This window comes from Lacerta agilis, chromosome 10 (assembly GCF_009819535.1).
Source record: "Lacerta agilis isolate rLacAgi1 chromosome 10, rLacAgi1.pri, whole genome shotgun sequence".
Classification (NCBI taxonomy): Eukaryota; Metazoa; Chordata; class Lepidosauria; order Squamata; family Lacertidae; genus Lacerta; species Lacerta agilis.
In genome coordinates, this window is record NC_046321.1 from 52530083 (window position 1) to 52552199 (window position 22117).

General features: G+C 41.6%; 1 protein-coding gene across 5 annotated transcripts in view; it reads right to left on the bottom strand.

The window, feature by feature from the left end:
- CTTNBP2 (cortactin binding protein 2) overlaps positions 1 to 22117 on the bottom strand; it is a 109641-nt gene that overhangs the window by 24216 nt on the left and 63308 nt on the right. For all 5 annotated transcript variants that reach the window (XM_033163394.1, XM_033163392.1, XM_033163391.1 and 2 more), the window contains 6 exons: positions 17140 to 17290; positions 12080 to 12334; positions 9859 to 9976; positions 4774 to 5049; positions 2120 to 2215; positions 665 to 744 (listed from right to left, as the gene is read on the bottom strand). In XM_033163394.1, the coding sequence (XP_033019285.1) occupies positions 665 to 744; positions 2120 to 2215; positions 4774 to 5049; positions 9859 to 9976; positions 12080 to 12334; positions 17140 to 17290 (976 nt within the window). The remainder of the gene's footprint in view (positions 1 to 664; positions 745 to 2119; positions 2216 to 4773; positions 5050 to 9858; positions 9977 to 12079; positions 12335 to 17139; positions 17291 to 22117) is intronic.

Here is a 22117-nt window from a genome sequence, read left to right on the forward strand (position 1 = left end):
TTGCACCCGGGCAACTTTTTGGGAACAGGGTGCCGGATCAAAGTGGACCTTGGAACTGATCCAGCAAGGCTCTCTTTATAGCCTTAAGAAAGCAATAGCATTCTGGCACAGGTAGAGAAAACCAGCAAGATAATAAGAGTTAAGACTTGCATTCTTCAAAGACCGGGAGAAAATATTCTGTGCCAACACTGTTCTGTGCCTTCTTGAGTGGCTGCTTCCCTAATTCATTTTTTCAGAGCAGCAGAATGGAACCACTTGTCATAGTGGGGACATACCCATAAAATATTCCAGTTGCTCAAAAGCAACCAGGATCCAGTTAGCTTAAAGGATTTCAAGAGGAGGACTGAGGGTGCAGTCACACAAATATTTTACTCCCACTTCAACATGGGTTTTTTCCCTCCTCATGGCAAGATCCATGAGAAACTCGGTTATCTGAATCAGTCCATAAAATATTTGGCTCTTGACAGAGAAGACAAATGAGGAAAAAAATCTGTATGTTGCAGAGGCTAGAGCACTGGCTCCCTTCTAGAGAGTAGTAGAGTAGTGTAGCTCAGGAGACTGTCCCCCAAACAGTTAGAAAACACAAGAGGATTGTTAATTTTTACAAAATGATTGCGGTGGAGAGAGATTAACATTGCTAAGGCAGAACTAAGCCGATCCTTACCAGCCTGAGGTAATTCTGCAGCGTCTGAAGATGGATCATAGACGTATAAGTCACACTGTGCAGACAGCCTTCTTGAGGACCTTTAAAGGAAAGGATACAAATGAACACAACCCTAAGCTCTGTGGGGGTTTAAGCTGCGTGGAGCCAGAGCTGTGATAAATGAGCAAGTTGTTTGGACACCAGACTATAGGGATCCCTGCAGTCCTAAAGAGGTTCTGCTTCCCCCAGCTTGCCGTACTTTCATTCCCTGCTTCTGTCTCATTTCCTTGCCCTTGGAATCTCTGCAATTTGCCCTTTCTTTCTTTCATCCTACCAACCATGAAGAATCTTTCCTGTGGTTCTACTCCCCAGATCAGGTACTCCCTACAAGCTATTTTCTGCAAATACTGCCACACAATAAATGCAAGAGGGACGTTAAAAGTGAGTACTCCCAGCCTGGCCAGATGCAGATTGTGCAGACTTTACAAAGAGGCACAGACATTTAATTTTGCTGTGGTTTTTGCACATGTCTGCTCAGAAGTAAATATATTTGTGCTTAATGGAGCCTAGTCCCAGGTTAAGCGGCACACGACGCCAGCGGGAGCAATAAGGAAACAAAATGACTTTGTGCTATTTTCTTAACCCGTAAAGGTAAAAATGGTGAAATGCAAAGGCAAAACAAAAGGAACACCATTTTAAAAATGAAAGCCAATCACTCTGCTTTCCACAGTGGTTAGAGGCCTAAATTAGCTCCTTTTCGGAATTAATCCACTGCGCACACTAACCTGGGATTATTAAGCTCAATTGGGCAACTAAAATATGAAATATTCAGGCCACATTAAGAGTGGTTGAAGACTTGAAGCTATGCTAAATTGCATATTGGGGTGGGGAGGGGAAGGCACGGCCCCTTATAATACAAAGATGAATCAGTCTGGTTGAAAAACCCAAAATTTAATGCCTATGATACAAGTTTTAAGTCTCCTTTTGCAGCCATTTTATGCCTCTTTCTGTATCTTCACAGCAGCAAGAGTAACCAAAGTCAGGAAGTCAGCAAAAACAATGTGAAACTGCACATGCTCAGAGTATTTGCTTTTTGTTTATCCAGGCTGGCTAATAATAATAATAATAATAATAATAATAATAATAATAATAATAATAAATGTGTGCGTGTTTTGCTGAAAGCTGTGAAATTGCATATTGTGAAGGGCATTTTTAAAAATACGGATCACAAATACTATTCTAATATTTTCACTAGACCATACTAGTTTGTGGCTATAAACTTCCCTGCTTTCCTTGTTGTTCAGGTTTTCCCTTTTGAACGTATTGAAGGGAAGCTTCTTTATTCGCTGGACTTCAAAGCTTAAGAATGTAACATGTAATTACTCAAGAGGACAACTGTCAGCAAACCACTGGCTATCCATCACAATAAACATTTACGCAAATATGTGAAGCCAAAGCAGGAACAGACATACTTACCAAGCAAAAATATGATTATATGTTCCACCTGATTCCTTTTCAAAAATTCCCAAGGTGGTTGAGGAAATGCCTGACCTATTGACCACGAAACATTGCCTGTTAAGAAGAACATGAAACCGGTCATGCTTATATACACAAACACACAACAGTTCTATATTTGAAGACACTTTTACTATGACAGAGTATACAGGTGAAACTCAAAAAATTAGAATATTGTGGAAAAGTTCATTTCTTTCAGTAATTCAACATAAAAGGTGAAACTAATATATGAGGTAGGCTCATGACATGCAAAGCGGGATATGTCAAACCTTTATTTGTTATAATTGTGATGATTATAGCGTACAGCTGATGAGAACCCCAAATTAACAATTTCAACTTTGGGGTTTTCATCAGCTGTACGCCAAAATCATCACAATTATAACAAGCAAAGGCTTGACATATCTCGCTTTGCATGTCATGAGTCCATCTCATATATTAAACTCCAGTAGCTAATGAAAACAATTGCTTACATAAACGGACTCTTCCACAATATTCTAATTTTTCGAGTTTCACCTGTATATGCCATGTCACACGAATTTAAAGTTGGTTAGTTTTAACAAATATTTAATGGAAATATAAACCGTTAATGTTTTAAAAAGCTTTACATAGTGCCCCAGAGTGCTTTGGGCAACACAGTCAGATGGACGGGGTACAAAAATAATAAAGTTATCATCACTATTATTAAACAATAATGTAATGTATACTTTTCTCTTCTTCTAAAAAAAGGAATTTGCAATTGAAATGACATATCTCAAACTAAGGACCTGAGTTCCACCCCATTTCTGACTTTACCTGCCAAGGATGCATAATATGGCACCTTTCTTATTCTGTAATGTTTAAAAGCTACCATGACATAGGGGACTAAGAAAAATAAACTTATACTTAAAGTCTAGAGTTGTGTCAGGGATTTGCCTTCTCCTTGCGAGGAGAGCCCGGGTGGAGGTCCTACTCGTGAGGAGAGCCAGGGCAGGAGTACTCCTCATGAGGAGAGAGGGGAAAGAGATCCTCCGAGGGGGGAGGATCGGGACAGGGAACTTCCTCGAGAGAAGGTCTTGCTTAGGTACAGGGATCTCCAGCCACTGCTGTCATCTGACTCATCTCAAAGCCCATCTCCAGAGCTCTCTCCCACGGAAGAGGAGGAGGAGCAGATGGTCAGGGATGCAAGGGAGAGACCCAGCACCGCCAGCCAGAGGCAATCGGAGGGACAGTTGCCGCTTCCGGCACAGGCACAGCGTCGGGGGGCTAGGAGACCCAGAAGACATCGTTTCAGGGTGCCGAGGCTTTGGTGCTGGGCGGGAAACCGGAGAGGAGCACTTCCGGATTCTGCAAGTGACTGAGCAGTCATGTTTTTAGCTAGCTCTGCACTGTAAATAAGTATGCACAATAAAGTTGTCTTTAGAGTAAGAGGACTCTGTTGTTACTTGTGAGCAACCCCCTGGGGTATCCTGACAAGTTGGCTCCAGAGTGTGGCCAATTTGCCAGGGATGAACATCAACAGAAGGTCCCCTGCCCTTTTCTAAGTTGCGCAGAGTATCCAAATAGATCAGATGCACCCTAAAGGAATTCTCGGTTTACATGCCCCTCTTGTTTCTTTATTTAAAGCATTTATACTCTGTCATCACGGGGGTGATGAGGAATTGTGCTGGATGCAGAAGGGAATGGGATGGGATTACGGCCATCGTGTGGTCTGTATGACAGGAGAGGTACACTATGTTGGCAGTGGGAGTTTGGACTGAGGTGCAAACCCAGCCAAAGAGAGGTATTTTATACAATGAAGTTTTACAGAAGGCAACAAAGAAGGCTTCCAGAATTGTCAGCTACCCTCATACCATTCCAAAAGATTTATTAAACACTTCCCTACTCACTCAGTCCCCAGCACACCACATAAAAAGGTATGCTAAGTGCTGTAACTGAAATTGTGAGTCACCCTGGGAGCACTTTGTCCTGAAAAGTGGCATACTAATATTTATAATGAAACATCTGGAGGGCACAAAGTTAATGTATTGGCATTTACTTGTTTAATCACGGTTCGATTCTGGCCTTTGGGTAAGTATATATACAGAAGAAATGTGCTTCTTCATATTCCATCAGTCAGTTGCATAAGGTAAAAAAAAGGTAAAGGATCCCTGGACGGTTAAGTCCAGTCAAAGGCAACTATGGAGTGCGGCGCTCAACTTGCTTTCAGGCCAAGGGAGCCAGTGTTTGTCCACAGACAGCTGTCTGGGTCATGTGACCAGCATGACTAAACCACTCCTGGCACAACGGAAATACCATGGTGGAAACTAGAGTGCACAGAAATGCTGTTTAACTTCCCGCCACAGTGGTACCTATTTATCTACTTGCACTGGTGTGCTTTCAAACTGCTAGGTAGGCAGGAGCTGGGACAGAGCAAGGGGAGCTCACCCTGTCGAGGGGATTCGAACCACCAACCTTCTGATCGGCAAGCTGAAGAGAATCAGTGGTTTAGACCACAGCGCCACCCACATCCCCTCAATTGCACCAGGAGTTCAGTACAATGCTCTTAGCCAAGATACTTGTCGCATACCATGTAACCCAAAACATAGAGGAAACTTTTCTCTTTCTTTTTTTACCAAGCTAAGAGTGCTAATAGATACCAAGTTTGATGGATAATATACTGCTTGCAGTGAGGCCGATGGTGGATTCTGTGGTGTTATTAAGTGTCAAGTCTTCTAGGCTCTTCCATCCATCAGAAGTGATTGCTTGGAAATGGTTTGCCACTGCCTGGCTCACTGCTTTTGAAAAATCATCCCATGCTGTCTGCTTGCGGATGTTTAACACGCATATGGTGTTTTCCATTTCAAGATCATCTGTAGCACAATGGGCTGGCTCTACCTGGCTAAGTGCAATCCATAAAGGTATCTTCAGAGCATCTGTTTAAATAGAATGGGAGAACTTGAATGTAGCAAAATCTAGAGGCAATGACACAGTTACAATAAATAAAAGAAGAAGATGAGTATTCATCCATACATCTCAAAAGCAACATGCAAACCCTGGGTACAGCTGGTAGCTCCACCAGAGAGAAGAGAATATAAATCCAAGTTTGTTTCCTGTATAGTCAATTTTTTTTAAATCACTTGATCTAGCTGTAGGAAAAACTCCAAAAATGTCCGAGAGCCACTTCAAATGTGATAGAATCAATACATCACACACAGAAAAGGCTTCGATGTACAAAAGTTTGCGGCTTGCATAATGACCATCATGTGTAACAACAGAACAATTGTGCCCACCTTTTGATTTCCATGAGGTCTGAACTACTCCAAAGTACTCATAGGGGAGTATTTTAGCCTTTCCCACAGCACTTCAGAATGCCTGTTATTGAGTGTATTTCACGCTGCTCTCATTTTAAATTTGATTGATGGTGCTGGTTGATTTAGATTTACGTTTGATATGGTGTTATGACTGCCAATGAATGGACCTGCGTTTGAACTGCTGGTAACAGGCTCCCTTCCTGCACACATGGTTTTTCCAATTCAGAAAGATGATGCAGTCCACAACGTTGCTGTTAGCATGGTTGTCATGGAGACAGGTGGCATTTAAATAACTATTTCTGCACCACCTGTGGAAATGCCAACCACTTATAAAGGGACCATCTGGGCATGACTGCTCTAACTGCCAGTTCAAACACATCATACCCCAATACCTAAATAATTCTGAACAACATTCGGGAAGAGAAATGCCTCAGTTAAAAAAAAAACTTGAATGATTCCACAATCACTTATTCAACGGCTGAAACTGCTAGGACTGTTTTGCTAACATTTAATTAAAAAAACTGTCTGCTGAATTCCACTCGTTCTTGGCCTTGCTTCCGTATGTGGGAAGAAAGATCCCCACTTCTGACACCCTGTTACGCATTTTAAGAGCCGTTAACATGTCCAGCCCTGCTTCCATGTTTTGCCAGTTCGTTACCAATTCTTTCTACCTTCCTTCATATTCTCTGTATCCTGGGCATTCATCATCTTTGCAACAGGGAAAGCAAGGAGGCAGTCTCTCCTCTGTGCTGTGCTTTAGCCCACACGCAACTAGAGCTGAGCTGAAATTTCTCATAAGTCATTGCTGGAGGAAAATGCTAAGATTTTTCTTTTTCTCACCCTTCTACAAAAAAAAAAAACCATTTTGAAAAATGTTCTTGGAAGGTTTTCTACCATTTTACACACACACACACACACACACACACACACACACACACACAAAATCACCATCAAAACTGGATGCTTTCATTTGCCTCACCTGCAATAAAATGTACAGTATCTCTCCCATAGTGGCCTCTACAGCCACAGCAGGTGCTGTAACCCTCCAACAGTTTGACTTTACCCCTCTTCCATCGCCTTACAAGATGCGGAAAATAAGAAATATATAAGGAAAAGCTGTGCTAACGAGCCCCAAACCTCAATAAACTGTTTGGATGTTTCTCCCTCTCTCTGGAGAGATTTGCTGAAAAGCTCTTCTCAGTTTCTTTGCCCACAAATAGGGTGGACAATTTTGAGAAGCCATTTGCGGGTGGCTCTAGCTTATAATTATGTCATACTCTGGCCAAATCGCAGGTTCAACATTCTGAATGGCTTGATTATAATGCCAAATTTGCCTAAGTACTAGTTATACACGAAGTAAGGTAGAAATATGATGTGTCCCTTTGTTCTGTTCTGATCGCAGTGCTATAGTTATTATGAAGTATAAAAAGGCATCCGGTATACACAACAAAATAGTATTAAAATATACTGCTGGTTCGCATTTTATCTTCTGTGATTCCAAGAGTAGGGTTTTGCACGCTACTGAACTTTGTGTTCTCCAAACACTGCTGAAATCTCTTTTCCATACTGAAATCTGAAGGGTCTCCTGTGAACTGTACTCAAGAAATCGAAGTGCAGATGTTTAAAAAAATGTCTTGTTTTCAGTTTGGGACCACACAGGAAGAAGTACGTTTTCATGGTTGCTACAGAATAACTAATGGTATACTATAAGTTGCATAACAATAGCAAAAGTTATTTTACATGGAACCAGAAGGCAAACTTTAAACTTTGTTGCCTTCATTTCAGAGTTATTATGTCAAATAAAATAATGGCCTTTTTTTGGTTACTTCTTACTAAGCTGGCCAGGAAACTATAACTAATCCAGAATGCGGCAGCTAGACTGGTGACTGGGAGTGGCTGCCGAGACCGCATAACACCGGTCTTGAAAGACCTACATTGGCTCCAAGTACGTTTCCGAGCACAATTCAAAGTGTTGGTGCTGACCTTTAAAGCCCTAAACAGCCTCGGCCCAGTATACCTGAAAGAGCGTCTCCACCCCCATCATTCAACTGAGGTCCAGCGCTGAGGGCCTTCTGGTGGTTCCCTCACTGTGAGAAGCGAAGTTACAGGGAACCAGGCAGAGGGCCTTCTCGGTAGTGGCGCCCGCCCTGTGGAACGCCCTCCCATCAGATGTCAAGGAAATAAACAACAATCTGGCTTTTAGAAGATATCTGAAGGCAGCCCTGTTTAGGGAAGTCTTTAATGATTTATGTTTTAATGTATTTTTAACCTTTTGTTGGAAGCCGCCCAGAGTGGGTGGGGAAACCCAGCCACAAATGGGTGAGGTATAAATTAATAATAATAATAATAATAATAATAATAATAATAATAATAATGGCAAAAGCCAATACAAAAGTGGCAGAAACAAAAACAAAGGAACAAAAGGGGAAATTGATTCCCACCTCTAATGGCAATACAGTATTGGCATTTTGTTTTCCAAATTTTGCTGTGCTATGAAGTGGGATGGGATTCCAAATGCCTACGGTTTGGGGCAGGAAGATGGAAAGCATATCAGAGAGAAAGCTCTCTTAAGCGGTCTTCTCCAGCACAGACCCCTGTGTTGCAAAATCCACTCTTCCTGCTTCAATGGCGGAAAACAATCTACTTCCAAGCTCCTCAATTGATGTTAAACAACTCTATTAACACTTCCATTTAAAGTTCCATGTGTGATCCAGCCCTGGGGACACATCCATGTAGGTGCTAATTTAGGGCTCCAGATAAGCTGCCTCAGCATATCCAATCTCCATGGCAGAAATTCTCTCTGGTGCACTGCCAAACCACACAGCTGACAGGGAGCAAAGCAGGACTACGATATACATAATGGGCTTTCACTTTCAACATAAGGGAGCCCCCTGGTGGAGGGAGAAGTGCCTGCCTTTTCCAGAGAGATGTCACTTTAAGTGCTAGCATGAAAAAAAAAATGAATGAAAAAAAAGAGAGAACATTCTTACATGCTACAACAGCAGCAAGAATATAAATTGCCAGAAATTGGAAAGGAGAATTAGTACCAACGAAAGAGGAATGTCAGGATAAATTATCCGAATTTCTCGAACTGGCAAAAATGACAGAGACAATTAGGAGACAGCCACACCAAAAGTTCAAAAAGGAGTGGGAAATTTATAAAGAATCTTTAAAAACAAACAAACAAACAAACAAACAAACCAGTGCCCTCAAGTTAAAACCTGAAAATGCTTTGATCAATTTTCGCAAACCACAATATGGATTATAAGTATAGTATTCAGATAACAGAAGAAATGGTGAAATGATTAAAGAAGCAGTTTATAAAACAGATAATAAGACTTTGAGGAAGATGGAAGTCTAATGGGGAAGATAAGGAATTGGGAATTAAGAACATGATGGCATAGGTTCTTTTGTAAGAACTTATGGATTTATGGGTGTATGTATGGTTTTTTGTTACTGTTTTATCATTTTTGTTGATTTCTTGTGTGTGTTTGCTAAGTAAGAAAACTAATAAAAAGCGTATTTTAAAAAGGGTTAAGTGTTAGCATTACACACTGAATGGAAGACACCAGGCAGAATTGCCCTAGCAATCCAGTTCAGTGGATAACACTGGAAAAGTTTACTTTGGATTCCAGCTTCAGTGTGATCTCAGTGGGAGGCCTTGGGCAAAGGACTATGAGCTGCTGTTAACTCTGTGCTGCAGAATCCCATTGGGTCATTTTAGCAATGAAATAAGGCATGGCAGGTGGCTTGGCTCTGTCGGCGCATTCCACCAAACCAACATCCCTACCACCTTTGCACTTCCCCCAAAGGTGGTGTAGTCAGTGGTTCAGTTCCCCCTGGTGAGCTGTTCTGGATGAAATAAAAAGGGTGTTTTATGCGACCACACACTCTCAAGCCAATGGGATTTAATGGTGACACAAGATTTAATGGACATAACAGCGGCATGCTGTACCAAATGTAGAGAATGGTACCAAATGTAGAGAATGCAATAACAGCAACAATAAAAAATGTCCTTAAAAAATGTCCTAAAAATGTCCTAAAAGTGATGCAAAGGTAATGCTGTCAAACTTTGACAAGGCAGATTCCTTCTGGATGATGCGGGACCCAATCGAAAGAGCCGTGTGGTGATTGGCAAAACATGCAGCAGGGAATTTTAGCTCCCATTTACAAAAGCAGACTGCATTTTGCCTGCCTGTTTAGGAGCAGTCTCCAATTCAGATGTAGTCTCCATGGCAGTAAAATGATATTCTGCCAAGGTTACATCTCTCTGTCACACACATACCTCAGTATACCCGAGAATCAGCAACATACAACTACACAACAACATGCAATTCACAGCAATGGGCTTTTTGGCAATGCTTGGCCGCGGCACAGAATCTGTCGCTTTCCCAGAAATTTCCGCGTATTCATGAGTTAGCTGTTACTCACTCAGATTCTCTAGAAGCTGCTTGCAGTCATCGGTGGCAACATCGTGCAGGGTTTGGTTGCATTTATCTTCCCTCTCAGCCTCTAGTTCCCCGTGGCTACACAAAAGTTCTAGGCAACTCTGGGAAGATAAGAGCAGGAGGGTTTCAAGGAATTAGCTTGAGCTGAAACTAAGTTATTACCTGGATCCACCTTTTATAGTGTCCTCATTTCAGCCCTTAAAATACATGCTTCCAAACACTGAGAAATTATCTATTAAGAGGTTCGGTTTTCTGACAGGGAAAACTTTGACCACAAGATCCCCTCATTTAATGTTTTCCTAGTCTGAATATGTAAATCTGTATTGGGAGTGGCTGCGCAAACTCTGGACCAGTGGTGGGCTGGATGAGCGCCGATAAACTGAGTTTAAACGCTGACAGGACAGAGCTCTGTGGTTTAACCTACAGCGCCACCCGCGTCCCTGATGCTAGCTGTAGTGGACAGCTAAAAACAATGCTAAATCAGCTAAATCATATCCAAAGGTCAAGATAATCTAGAGTTTTGTTTCCAACAGCGTTCACCTAAGAACGTTCTCCTGATAGGCCTGTGAAGTTAAGCAGCAAGGCATGGCGGTGGTAATAATCCCATTATTTAATCCCAGCATCTGAGACCCAGGCATACACTAGTTCTGTGTGTTTGCGTGTGTCACATTTTTACTTCTTACGGTTAAGAGCTATCAATAGCCATTGATATACCTTCCATAAAGTTGTTGTTATCTTCCTTGGCTTTGTGTAAACCTTTCCAAAATCACCCAAGGTCCAATCCATATGTTACCTTCACAGTGTAGGTTTCACAATCTGTGATGGCCACTGCCCACACCACTGCCACCGGGGCCTCTTTTTTTAGTGGGAACTCACTGGGACTCAGTTCCGGCACCTCTCAGGTAGGCACCATGATCATTCTAAGATAATGAGGGAGGCGCTCATGGTGAGTTCCGGCACGTCTTGTCTAGAAAAATAGCACTGACTGCCATCAACCCTAATGGAGGAGACATCTTGACATGAAGGTTCTCACATGATGTAGACTATCTGTACCGATCAGTGCCGGATTACCAAATAAACAGAGGAGGCACTGGTATATGGACCCCACAGATTTTAGGGGGTCCGATGTCAGGGGCTAGACTGAGGAGGAATGGTGGAGACTGCCCTCCTTCTTCTGAACCTTCCCAAGAACAGGAGGACAGTATAGATTTAGAACAGTGGTTTGCAGAAGGGCATAGTTCAGAGACTGCAGAGAGCAGAAGCTGGGAAATACTGGAAGAGGAACAGCAAGAAGAAGCACCAGGGGAGAGACAGACTCAGCATTCCTGACCCCTGCTTCCCAAGACCAGGTGTGCACTGAGGGTATTAGAACAGAAAGCTCAGATTAGCTGACGCAGGGGTGACGTAGAATAGGGGAGACGTAGGGGGAGGTGGGACTTTACTTGGAGCAACACCATTATCTAGGGAAGGCTGCATTCCTTGTCACTCTCTGTGAATTATTGAATAAATTGCTTGGTAAGAACTTTGATCATTTCTCTGATTCTTGGCTGCCACCATGGGAGGGATCAGATTCCCCCAAAGCCTGACACCCTGCAGCAACGGATCTAAATAATATTGATCTGATCTTGAAAGAAATTTACAAAAACATATTGGAGGTAATTTGCCACCCCCACCCCCCAAGATTTCAACTGCCTAGGGGCCTCCACAGGGTTTAATCTGGCACTGGTACCAATGCATCAAACGGAGCCAACCATGACAGTGTAGTTTTACAACGGCAATACAATGGCCTCAATGAGAACATCTGGTCTGGGTCAATTCTAGTGGGCCATAACCATCTCCTGTGACAATCACTTTCATATGTTAATGATGTACTGTAAGAAAAAAAGAACCTCTATGTGCTTGTCCTGAAACTTTTGGCAAGCAATCTAATGGAATGATCTCAACTGCTTTCAGTTTATTGTCTTTTAATATTTCCAGTGCTCGTATTCTAGGAACATCTATCTTATCTTCCTCACCTGCTATGCAGTCTATTAAAAAAAGAAGAAGACTTAATCAGCCTTTTCCTCATTGTTTTATAAACTCCTTGACGAATGTGAAAAACACAGTCTTGACTGTATCAGTCGCACACACACACAGCCAGTGGAACAGTGACTTAATCATGATACCACGTCGTACTTAACAATCTATTAGGCAGACTGACTGACCTTAAAGCCTTTCGACGCTGCTATGTGGGCTGCAGTCCAGCCGTCTTTGTCAGCGTGGTTGATGAGATCTGCAGAAACAATGGGCTTTGCTTTACGGTTACAGCTGTCAACCCCACACTCCAAGTCAAAGAGGCATGAATTAACATCTGCTCCGTTCACAAAGTTTCCGTCTTCCATCTTTCCGTAGTACATAAGAAATCTTAGGCAGTCAACATTATCAGCATCGACAGCAGCATGAAAGGGTGTCCAGCCATCCTGCAAAATAAAAAAAGGGGGGGGGAGGGGGAGCTCAGAAACAACTTCAGCCTGCCGAATGGATATTTACGAAATTTATGTGTTTTGTAAAACCTGCTGTCTGCTAACTATCTGAAGCAGTCAATAGTGTCTGGCTGTAAATGTTTTGACAAAGGCAGCCCATCTGTTATATCCTCAGACAACTGTGTGTACTGGTACATAATGAAAAAGGGGGTGTAAAAGTACTTCAGTTCTTCCTCTGAACAGTGCTGGAGGATGTTACTGCTTCTAGACCGAGAGGGTTCACAAATGGGGGGGGGGGGTGAGCGAAATGAGTGGGGTCAATCCTTTCCAAAAGATGCTTTTAGCAGTATGATGCCAAAACATAAAAAAGACCCTGGCACAGAAGGCTGATGTAACTGTTACTGGAGTTTTCTCAGACGTCTTACCCCTTTCTTAGCAAATCTGTACAGTTTTATATAAGCACACCTCTTCAGCTCTGTGCGGTATTAAGTCTTTCCTGCATTAGCATAACAAAGCGAGCACAGCTGCTCCGCAAAAGCATTTTCAGGCCTTAATTTCTTTTGATGTATTTATTTGGAATCACCAACATCCAAACTTGTATCTTTTTCTTATTATTATTTCCCCCTCTAAATTATCATTACATTTGAGCCCACTATACACTGCCCCTCTCCCCAGCTTCATTTAACTGCAAAACAAATTATAAGCATGTGCCTTACTTCCAATATTCCTTATTTTGAAAGAAAACATATATAGTACTAGTTCTTTCCCCAGCCCCTACTTAGGTCAATGAGAATATTATTTTGCTAATGCATTTCCTTTGCTTTTGGGGAACCCAATTCTAAACACAGAAGAAAGTAGTAAAAAATAATAATCATATCTATATCTATACCTATACCCTTTCAGACCAACTCCTTCTGGCCTTGTGGGTCTTGGTTTCAAACAAAAGTAAGTAGTAATTGTTTATCATAATGGGTTCAATTATTCACTGCCCCATTTGACCAAACTTTAATGAAAGGAAAACACATCACTCTCATTCCTCTCTGCCATCCTTTACAACAAGGCTAGCCCAAGAAATTTTACAGGGGACCAAATGATGCAGACACACTGTTCGAAACTGAGATATGAAAGCTAGGAGCTAAATGGCATCTTAAACCTAGGTTATGAGCGCAACAACAGGAATATCTAGTGCGCTTTTTAAAAATAAAAAATAATACAAAGCTGAAAATGAATGAGCTGCAGCTAAAATATTGTGTACATTTTCCACATGGCCTAGTCCTTCCCCTGCCTACTCCCCTAATATTCTTCAGACTGTCTCTTCTCCGGTCTTCAGAGGGTGGCTGGAAGTGGGGAGGCAGAAAAAGGTCCCCCTTTCCTTCCACTCTGCAGCACTGCACCCAGAGCTCAGAAACTGCTCGCACTAATGAAATTCCCTGTTACAAAATGCACCTAGAACAATGAGGGTTTCAAACACTGTGCAGACACCTCACTCCCCACCAAACCATGGTGCATAGTACTTAAGGCTTGTCAATGTATTTTGGCATCTGTGGGAGAGAACTCTGCAATATAGGCTACAGCATAACAAAGTTAAGTGAAGAGAGGATAAAAGAAGTGGAGATGTGGAATTTGATGTTTTATTTGATAAGAATAAGATTTAGGATTTAAGATATGTGGATTATAATTGTAAGATTAAGATTAGATATAAGGAAGTAGATTTTACAATGTTACAAAGTTGCTAAAGAAGATTAGAAATGAACGCAAAAGAGAGGATGTGAGGAAGTCCCAAGTTTAGGATTATAAAGAGGATAAGGATGAGTAATTAAGTGTTTTGTTTGTGTGCATTTTATGTGGTTTTTGTAGTTTTGTGTATTTGTGTTATTAAAATCCAATAAATTCTTTGGGGGGGGGGAGAGAACTCTGCAAAAGCCTCTCCCACCCTCTGGCAATAAAAAAAAAACAATAATAATAAATTAAATAACGAGCAGTATGCTGTCCTTACATGACAGCCAGAATCAACTGCCTGAGGCGGAAGCTTCCCTCTTTCTAATGGCAGGAGTGGCCCTGGCATATGGCCATGAAATCCTGCCTGTGGAAATTGGTCTGCATTCTTGCAAGACGTATATTTTGTGTAAATAAGTGTTGCATCACAGGCGATTTCACATAAAGCAAAGCAAGGATCTGACAGGGGGTTGTGAGCAGGGGCCACGCACCAGTTAAGAAATCAGCAGTCTGCAAGAGAAGAGTGGAACAGGACTATTTAGAGAGAGGGCAGTAGCAAAACCTTTTACGGATTCAGCTGGGTTGTTATCAAATGCATTTCACCTGCTTGGATCAGAGATTTCTGAGAGGTCTTTCTGAGGCATTGCTTCTAAATAGCTCGCCTTCCAAGGCCTGCAGCTTAGAACTTATTGATCAATGGTTCAAGAAATGAACTACCAACCCACCATCAATTTAACTTGGACACAGATTGAAATTATGACATTAATTTAACATGGATGAATTAACCCCTGTAACATACGCGTCAATCTAATTCCCTAGACAGCAAACTCAAGAGTATAATCCCGCGCATGCTTACTCAGAAGTATTCCTACCAGTTGTTCAACTGAAACAAACACGAACAGGGAAAAAAGGCACAGGACTGCAGTGTCAGAGTGCTGCAAAGATCCTCATGCGTATAAAATGAAACATAATTCTTCAGGCTTAGTAGAACCCCTCTATAATATTAGTTACAGATAGGTAGCCGTGTTGGTCTGCCATAGACAAAACAAAATTTAAAAATTCCTTCCAGTAGCACCTTAGAGACCAACTAAGTTTGTTATTGGTATGAGCTTTTGTTATTTGCAAATAACCAATAACATACCAATAACAAACTCAGTTGGCCTCTGAGGTGCTACTGGAAGGAATTTTTTATTTTATTTTGTTCCCTCTATAATATTTTCAACACCCAGTTTTATCCCAGCTCTCCAGAACACAGCACTGCTGCTTACCCAGTGCATAAAAAGACCAACTTTTGTAGCTCACCTAGGATTGCACAGATGTAGGAATGGACATAGAGGACATCAGAGATTATTGCATTAGTTTTCCTGGTTATAATGCTAGCGCATCTCTCCCAGTATCTAATGTTCCTTTTGCACTGTATTACCTGCTGTGCTATGGAACTGGGCCTTTCTGATAGATCTACTACCAGGTTGAGCTAAAATTTATTGACACCAGAGGACACCATTGGATTTGTCACCCTGAAACCACAACCCCCGCCACCTTATGCACATGTGCACTTCTCTTCCCCATGAAAACAACAGGAAAGAACTATGCTGGGGTACTGCCCCAAATTTCATCATGTGAGCCGCAGTGGTGAGATCCATGAATACTGTGGAAATGCAAAACTTCTGTGATTTTCTAGATTACTGGGATTGCAAACAGATTTTTCTCTGGAAGCAATTAACATAGAAATGAGAGCTAAACGTCCGCGAGATTCCACTAGTTTTCCAGAAGTGGCTGTTACGACATGTGAAAGATCACATAAAGCCTAAAAATATCAGGTGAGGAAACAGAATAACGTGCTCTCTGAAGGCAGGCATGTATAAACATCTTTGAACCACCTGTTCCACAGATCATTTCCAAACCAACCAAATCTATCTTGTTAAGCAAGGCATGTCTAGGGACCTTTGCTTATGAAATGGCACAATGAGTGATAGATACATTTCTGAACCATTTCGTTCACAAAATTAACTGGTGTAAGGACTCTGGTAAAAGCTGCATTTACAAACTGGAGATCTTCAGCATTATGCAAATGAATCAGAAGCCACGATGGCTTTAATACAGAACCTGCTCTACTTCTGTTCCATTTCTCATTTCTATTTCTCTCTCTTATTTCTGCTGTGATCTTCTACCACGTCTTTGAGTGAAAACAAATGCTTCACTCAATATATGAAGATACTTATAGTAACAGAGCGACAATCCATCTGACCTAACACTGGACAGTTCAGTCAGTACTGAGAGACACATTGGAAATATTAGCCCAAATTTTACGTATAATATGAATATAGTATGTTCCATTGAATGTAATGGGCATTAATAATAACAATAACAATAATAATCAATCAATCAATCAATCAATCAATTTATTTATTGCATTAGCCCTATGGCCATAGCACATAGTAAAAGACCAGGCAGTGGCCTGACACGATTATGCAGTTTCTTTATATTCATTTGTTGTATGTTAATTTCAAAGACAGAATAAGAATCTTTCTTATTTATTCTGATCTATTACTCTCTCAGAAGTTCCTTTTTTAAAAAACCCAAAAGAATCCTCAATCTTTTTACCATCCCTTTGTAGACTGTTTCCTCTGCAGGAAGAACAAAAGCAATCTTCTACTAAGCAAGGTGTCCAAGCTTTTGAATCAGAGACAAGAAAAGTCTCTATTGAAGTTGACATCATGGAAAACAAGAGCTTATAGGAGCAGGATGTGAGTAACAACTGCTTCAAATCTCAAGTCTGTGAGGCAGGATGACAGGAAAGATAATTATTTCAGAAATCATATGGGGAAATAAATAATTGAATGCAGTTGGAAGGCATTTTACAATGGCACACAACCATATAAATGTGAAATCTTCCATTAATTCCAAAGGATTTAATGCACTACAGCAGTTAAGATTATGAACAAATGCCTCAACAGAAGCCATTTTGACACAGCAACGCAGCCGTTAGGGTTATTAATATATGCCTCGACCGAAACCATTCTGAAGCAGCTCACTCCCGCTCTTCTTGAAACGTTGACTTTGAAAAATGAGCTTTTAAGACTTACGCAGGTTTTTGCACTTCTGTCTGCTCCAGCTTCCAACAGGAGTTTGACACATTCATTATTTCCATTTCTACAGGCCAAGTAGAGAGGTGTCTCTCCCTTTTCAGCAGCGTGATTAATGTCAGCATGATACATGATTAATAATTCTGCACATCTAGGGACACAGAAGCATTAGACATGTTAGAAGAATACCTGACCTGGAAAAGACATGACCTTTAAAATGCCATTCAGCTACAATATCTTCTCCAAACATATATTCAATTATACTGCATCAACAAAGGTAATTGGCTTAAAAGCATTATGACCAGGGACACATGTTAAATCCAAAATTGGTGCCTGGATACTGAAAATAGGCAAATTCTCTCATCCAGTTACTTGTGGAGACATAAGCTAATGAAGTTTGAGGAATATGTTGCAGAGTATTTGAATTATAACAAACAAACTGGTCAATTTGTGTTCGCACATGTCTCCTTAGCTTATTGATATGGCATCATTTATTTGTTTTATTTATTTAAATAGATTTCACAAATTCCTGCCATTCTAGGGTGTTCACTCTTCCAAGCAATTAGCACGTGTTATGATTACAAGCAATGAAAACAATGAAAACAGGAAACAACAACATTAAATTGGCAGCAGTAGAATGGACCACAGTGCTGTAAAACCAGGCTGCATTTTTTGTTAATAAAAAATAAGATAAGGTCTCTTCTAAAAGCCAACAGAGAGGAATCTATGCATATTTCTCTGCGAAGGGAATTCCACAGATACCAGTAAGTGACCACTATACCTGACACTAGTATTCATTCATCTAATAGCTCTCTGAGTAGATCAGGGAGCAAGCCACTGGATGCCAATTGTAAATCTTGGGCAGCTGCATATGGGCAAGGCAGTCACTCGTACCAATGCAAGGAAAATTCAAGGGCAGGAACCAGGGGTGCCAATAAAATATTGTGGGGGAGCAGGTAAGCTCCGCCCCGCATAATCAATCATATGATGCAGTGCGCACACACCATTTGAATGGGAATGCACATAACTTTGTGGGGGCCTGGCCCCTTCAAATATTTTATTGAGGAGGGGAGAAGCCCCTAAGGCCCCTACGAGTTGTCTCCTATGACGGGAAGCATGCTCCTAGTCCCAGCAAGTACATAGCTGTCAACCCTTCCTGCTGTTTCCCAATGCTATAATATTTTTATTAAAGATTTTCAAAGGTAGTACAATGTCTCTCAAGCTTTTCCATATAACATTTTTATAAGTCAGTGTTGGTGAGACATTAGAAAAGAAAGGGGGGAAGGGGGGAAGAAGTGGGTGGGACAGGGGAGGTAGGTGGGGTGGGGTGACTGTGTTTCTTTTTTACTTGATATGAGTAGGGTTTGGTGTCAGCATTGTTTATGTAGGTTCTCTGTTGTTTGCTTGTGCTCGTTTGGCGGTGAGAGAGGTCGGAGTTGGCTTGGGATGTGGTTGTTCGTTTGTGGTTGGCTGTGGTGATCTTTGGTTTCCTGTGTGAGTGGGGTTGGTGGGTATTTTGGGTCAGGTTAGCCATATTGATTTGTCTACTGTCGGTAGATTTTTGTCATTGTCTTGTTGGGCTGTGTATGCGATGAAGGGGAACCATACCGGGGTGAAGGTGTCTTCTTCAGTTTGTCCCCGTGTCAGTTTCAGTTTACTGGTTAGTTTTTCTAGTAGGGCTGTTTCCCATACTGCTTGGTACCATTGGTCCATGTTTACTCCTGACAGGTCCTTCCAGTGTCTTTCCCAATGCTATAATAAGGGAATTTCCCTCCAAAAAAGGGAAAGGTTGACAGCTATGAGCAAGTAACCGAAGCACAAACTCCAGATATCAAATTGAGAACTGGATTTCCAAAGAGATGCAACGAGGCCTCCTAAACAGGAAGGCCTTTGAGATAGTGGCCATGTGTGTTCAAGAGTCTGTGAAGTATGCAAGTCCGCGTGTGACAGGGTTCAACATGGCAGCTTCTTCCATGAACACTGTATAGTCGGGATGTGCGGAATGTTAAAAGCTTTTGGTGCAAGCATCTGATGATCAAAGCAATAAAGGCACGGGTTACAGGGTCAGAATCATGTTTTCCCAATGGAAATTCCACTCACACTAGCCAACACCTGGTTTTGGTTGCAACAACTGCCTCATCTTCTGACCCTGAACTGGTCACAACCGGATAGAATTCAGATTGCCTATATAATAAATGCATCCATTCCTGCCTTTGCTCCTTCTGGATTCTAGGAAAAGATTTTACTGAATTTTATACTTCAGGTAATTAGATACCTTTGTTTAAGAACAGCATATTTAGCACTATTCATTCTGGTAACCAGCGATCTCCTTAAATCTAAACGGCTTCACTGCAATATAATAGACAGTACAGGTAATTCACAGGCGTTATGTTCTGGAGACTGCATGCAATCTGAAGCTGGTGTGCGAGCAGGACTTGGCTTCACAAAGCAGAGAGCTTAAGCACTCTTTCTGCAGCAGGAAAACCTGGTGCAGAAAGAGCTTTTAGGCTCCCCGCCTTGTGTGTGTTTAGTTTGTGTGATTTCAGCTGGCTAGTAGGTAAAGCACTTAAAGCTGAAATTGCGTGTTAAAAGTACATATGTTGTGAGTTACCTGTATATGTAGAATGCATCTTTTAAGACCTCATTTTTTGATAGAGACTGAGAGCAGGGGGAAGAACTAGGCGTTTGCAAAACTGGGGTGTCAGGACAAGCAGAACAGATATGCAACAAGAGAGGTATGGTAAGAAAAGATTTAGGCAAGGAGAGGAGGAAAACAAGAGGCAAAGTGTTAGAAAAATTAAGAGGGACTGATTAATAGGAGGAAAAATGAGAAGCATAAAAACATGTAAAGAACAGAAGCAAAAGAATCCTTCAGACTGTGGGAGGGAAAGCAGGAGGAAATAAGGACAGGGCTGTCCGAGATTAAAAGGAAATGAAGATAAAAGCAAAAGCTGCAGAAAGAATTAAAATGTATGTATTGAGCAGGGGTTATAGGTACAAGTTATGGTCACAAGAGAGCACATTGCTCTCCAAATGGCAGGAAGTTGAGATCGATCCAAGTCTCCTCTCAACTGAGTGCTGAACTCTGGGGCAAAATCTGACAAGCCACCAGACGAGATGGCAGAAGTGACACTTTCCACTGAAAGGATGTTATCTGTAACTGGAATAACAGGGTTGCCTCAGGTCAGGAATCAGTCTGATTGACAGCCCCACAGGAAAACCTGCACCACACCTGTCTGAACTATGTGGAGTTCTAACCAATATAAATAGCTCCTCAGTCATTTAAATGCCAGATTTATAGAGCGGCAACAGTATCGGCTAGGGTGGCAAGGAAAAATAGGGCTGCCATATGTCTGAATCTGAAAGGTGGAACTGACGTCCAGGGGGAATTTACGAAATGCGGCACTTTGTCCTAGATCTTAGGCAAGCCAATCGCAAAATTGTGTTTTTGTAAAACAAAAGCTCGACAACTTTCGGGGTACCCAGGTTTTTACTTTTTGGCAACCCTAGGAAAACGGAACAGCAAAATTTGCTGGAGATACCATCCATAAGGATGAATACACTCATAGACACAATCAAATCATCAGTAAAATATGGATCACTGCAGTACTATTAGAATTAATCCTATTCAAGTCCCGAGAAGATGGATGGGTACAAGATTACGTGAAAAGAGCTGATATCAGCTCTGTTTTTCTACAATCTTTCATAGAGTAGTGAAAGAGTTTCATTTAGCAAGAAATGTAAAGTATTCAGCAGCTATGAAAGGCGTATCTTGAAAGTCACATGCTGCTCTCACAACAACATGAATACTTGTCCCATTATAGGTAAAGGTAAAGGTACCCCTGACCGTTAGGTCCGGTCGCGGATGACTCTGGGGTTGCGTGCTCATCTCGCTCTATAGGCCAAGGGAGCCGGCATTTGTCCACAGACAGCTTCCGGGTCATGTGGCCAGCATGACTAAGCCACTTCTGGCGAACCAGAGCAGCGCAGGGAAACGCCGTTTATCTTCCCGCCGGAGCAGTAACTATTTATCTACTTGCACTCTAATGTGCTTTCGAACTGCTAGGTTGGCAGGAGTAGGGACCAAACAACGGGAGCTCACCCCGTTGTGGGGATTTGAACCGCCGACCTTCTGATCAACAAGCCCTAGGCTCTGTGGTCTAGACCACAGCGCCACCCGCGTCCCCTTGTCCCATTATACCATCCCACATTCTTACTGCTCAGAGCCTTCAAAATGAAAAGGGATATATACATAAAACAATTGAATTATCGCTGCAAAGGCTCCGGTAAAACAAACGGAACAAATACAAATTAGTATCAGCTTATTTGTATTTGTTGTTTAGTTGTGTCCGACTCTTCGTGAACCCATGGACCAGAGCACGCCAGGTCCATGCTTATTCGCATGCGACGATGCAATCAACAAACCACAAGCCTCCTCAACATTCTCTTATCACAAAAATTGTAATGTGGGAAGGATACTCATGCCGAGACATGCCCAATAATGACTACAGGATTTGGCATCCACATTATCTTTCTTGTAGGCCAAAGTAACCCACCCAATGCACACAAACTATGTTTTTATATAGAGGGGGGTCTTGAATGTAAGCTCTCAGCATAGGAAACCCAGAATAAAATTTTAGCATGTTTTCTTAGAGCTAACTAATGAGACTTACTTTCAAGTAAGAGTAGTACGGCTCTAAATTTTATTTTTTATTTTTTGGGTGAGGGGAGGATTTGCAAAGAAGAAGAAGCATGAATTCAGCAAATCTCTTTAAGCAGACTATTAGAGGAAGTTCTGTTACACCTTTTTCAATTATAAGCGTGAAAGCTCTGAGATAGGCTCACATTAGAGAATCTAGCTCACAATACTCATACCTCTCCTCTCTGGGGCTATTTAAATAGTTTCTCACACCTTGATAACAGTGAGGAATTGACAATTTTTAAATCTGATTTGCGGATAACTTCGGCTTCCTCACCT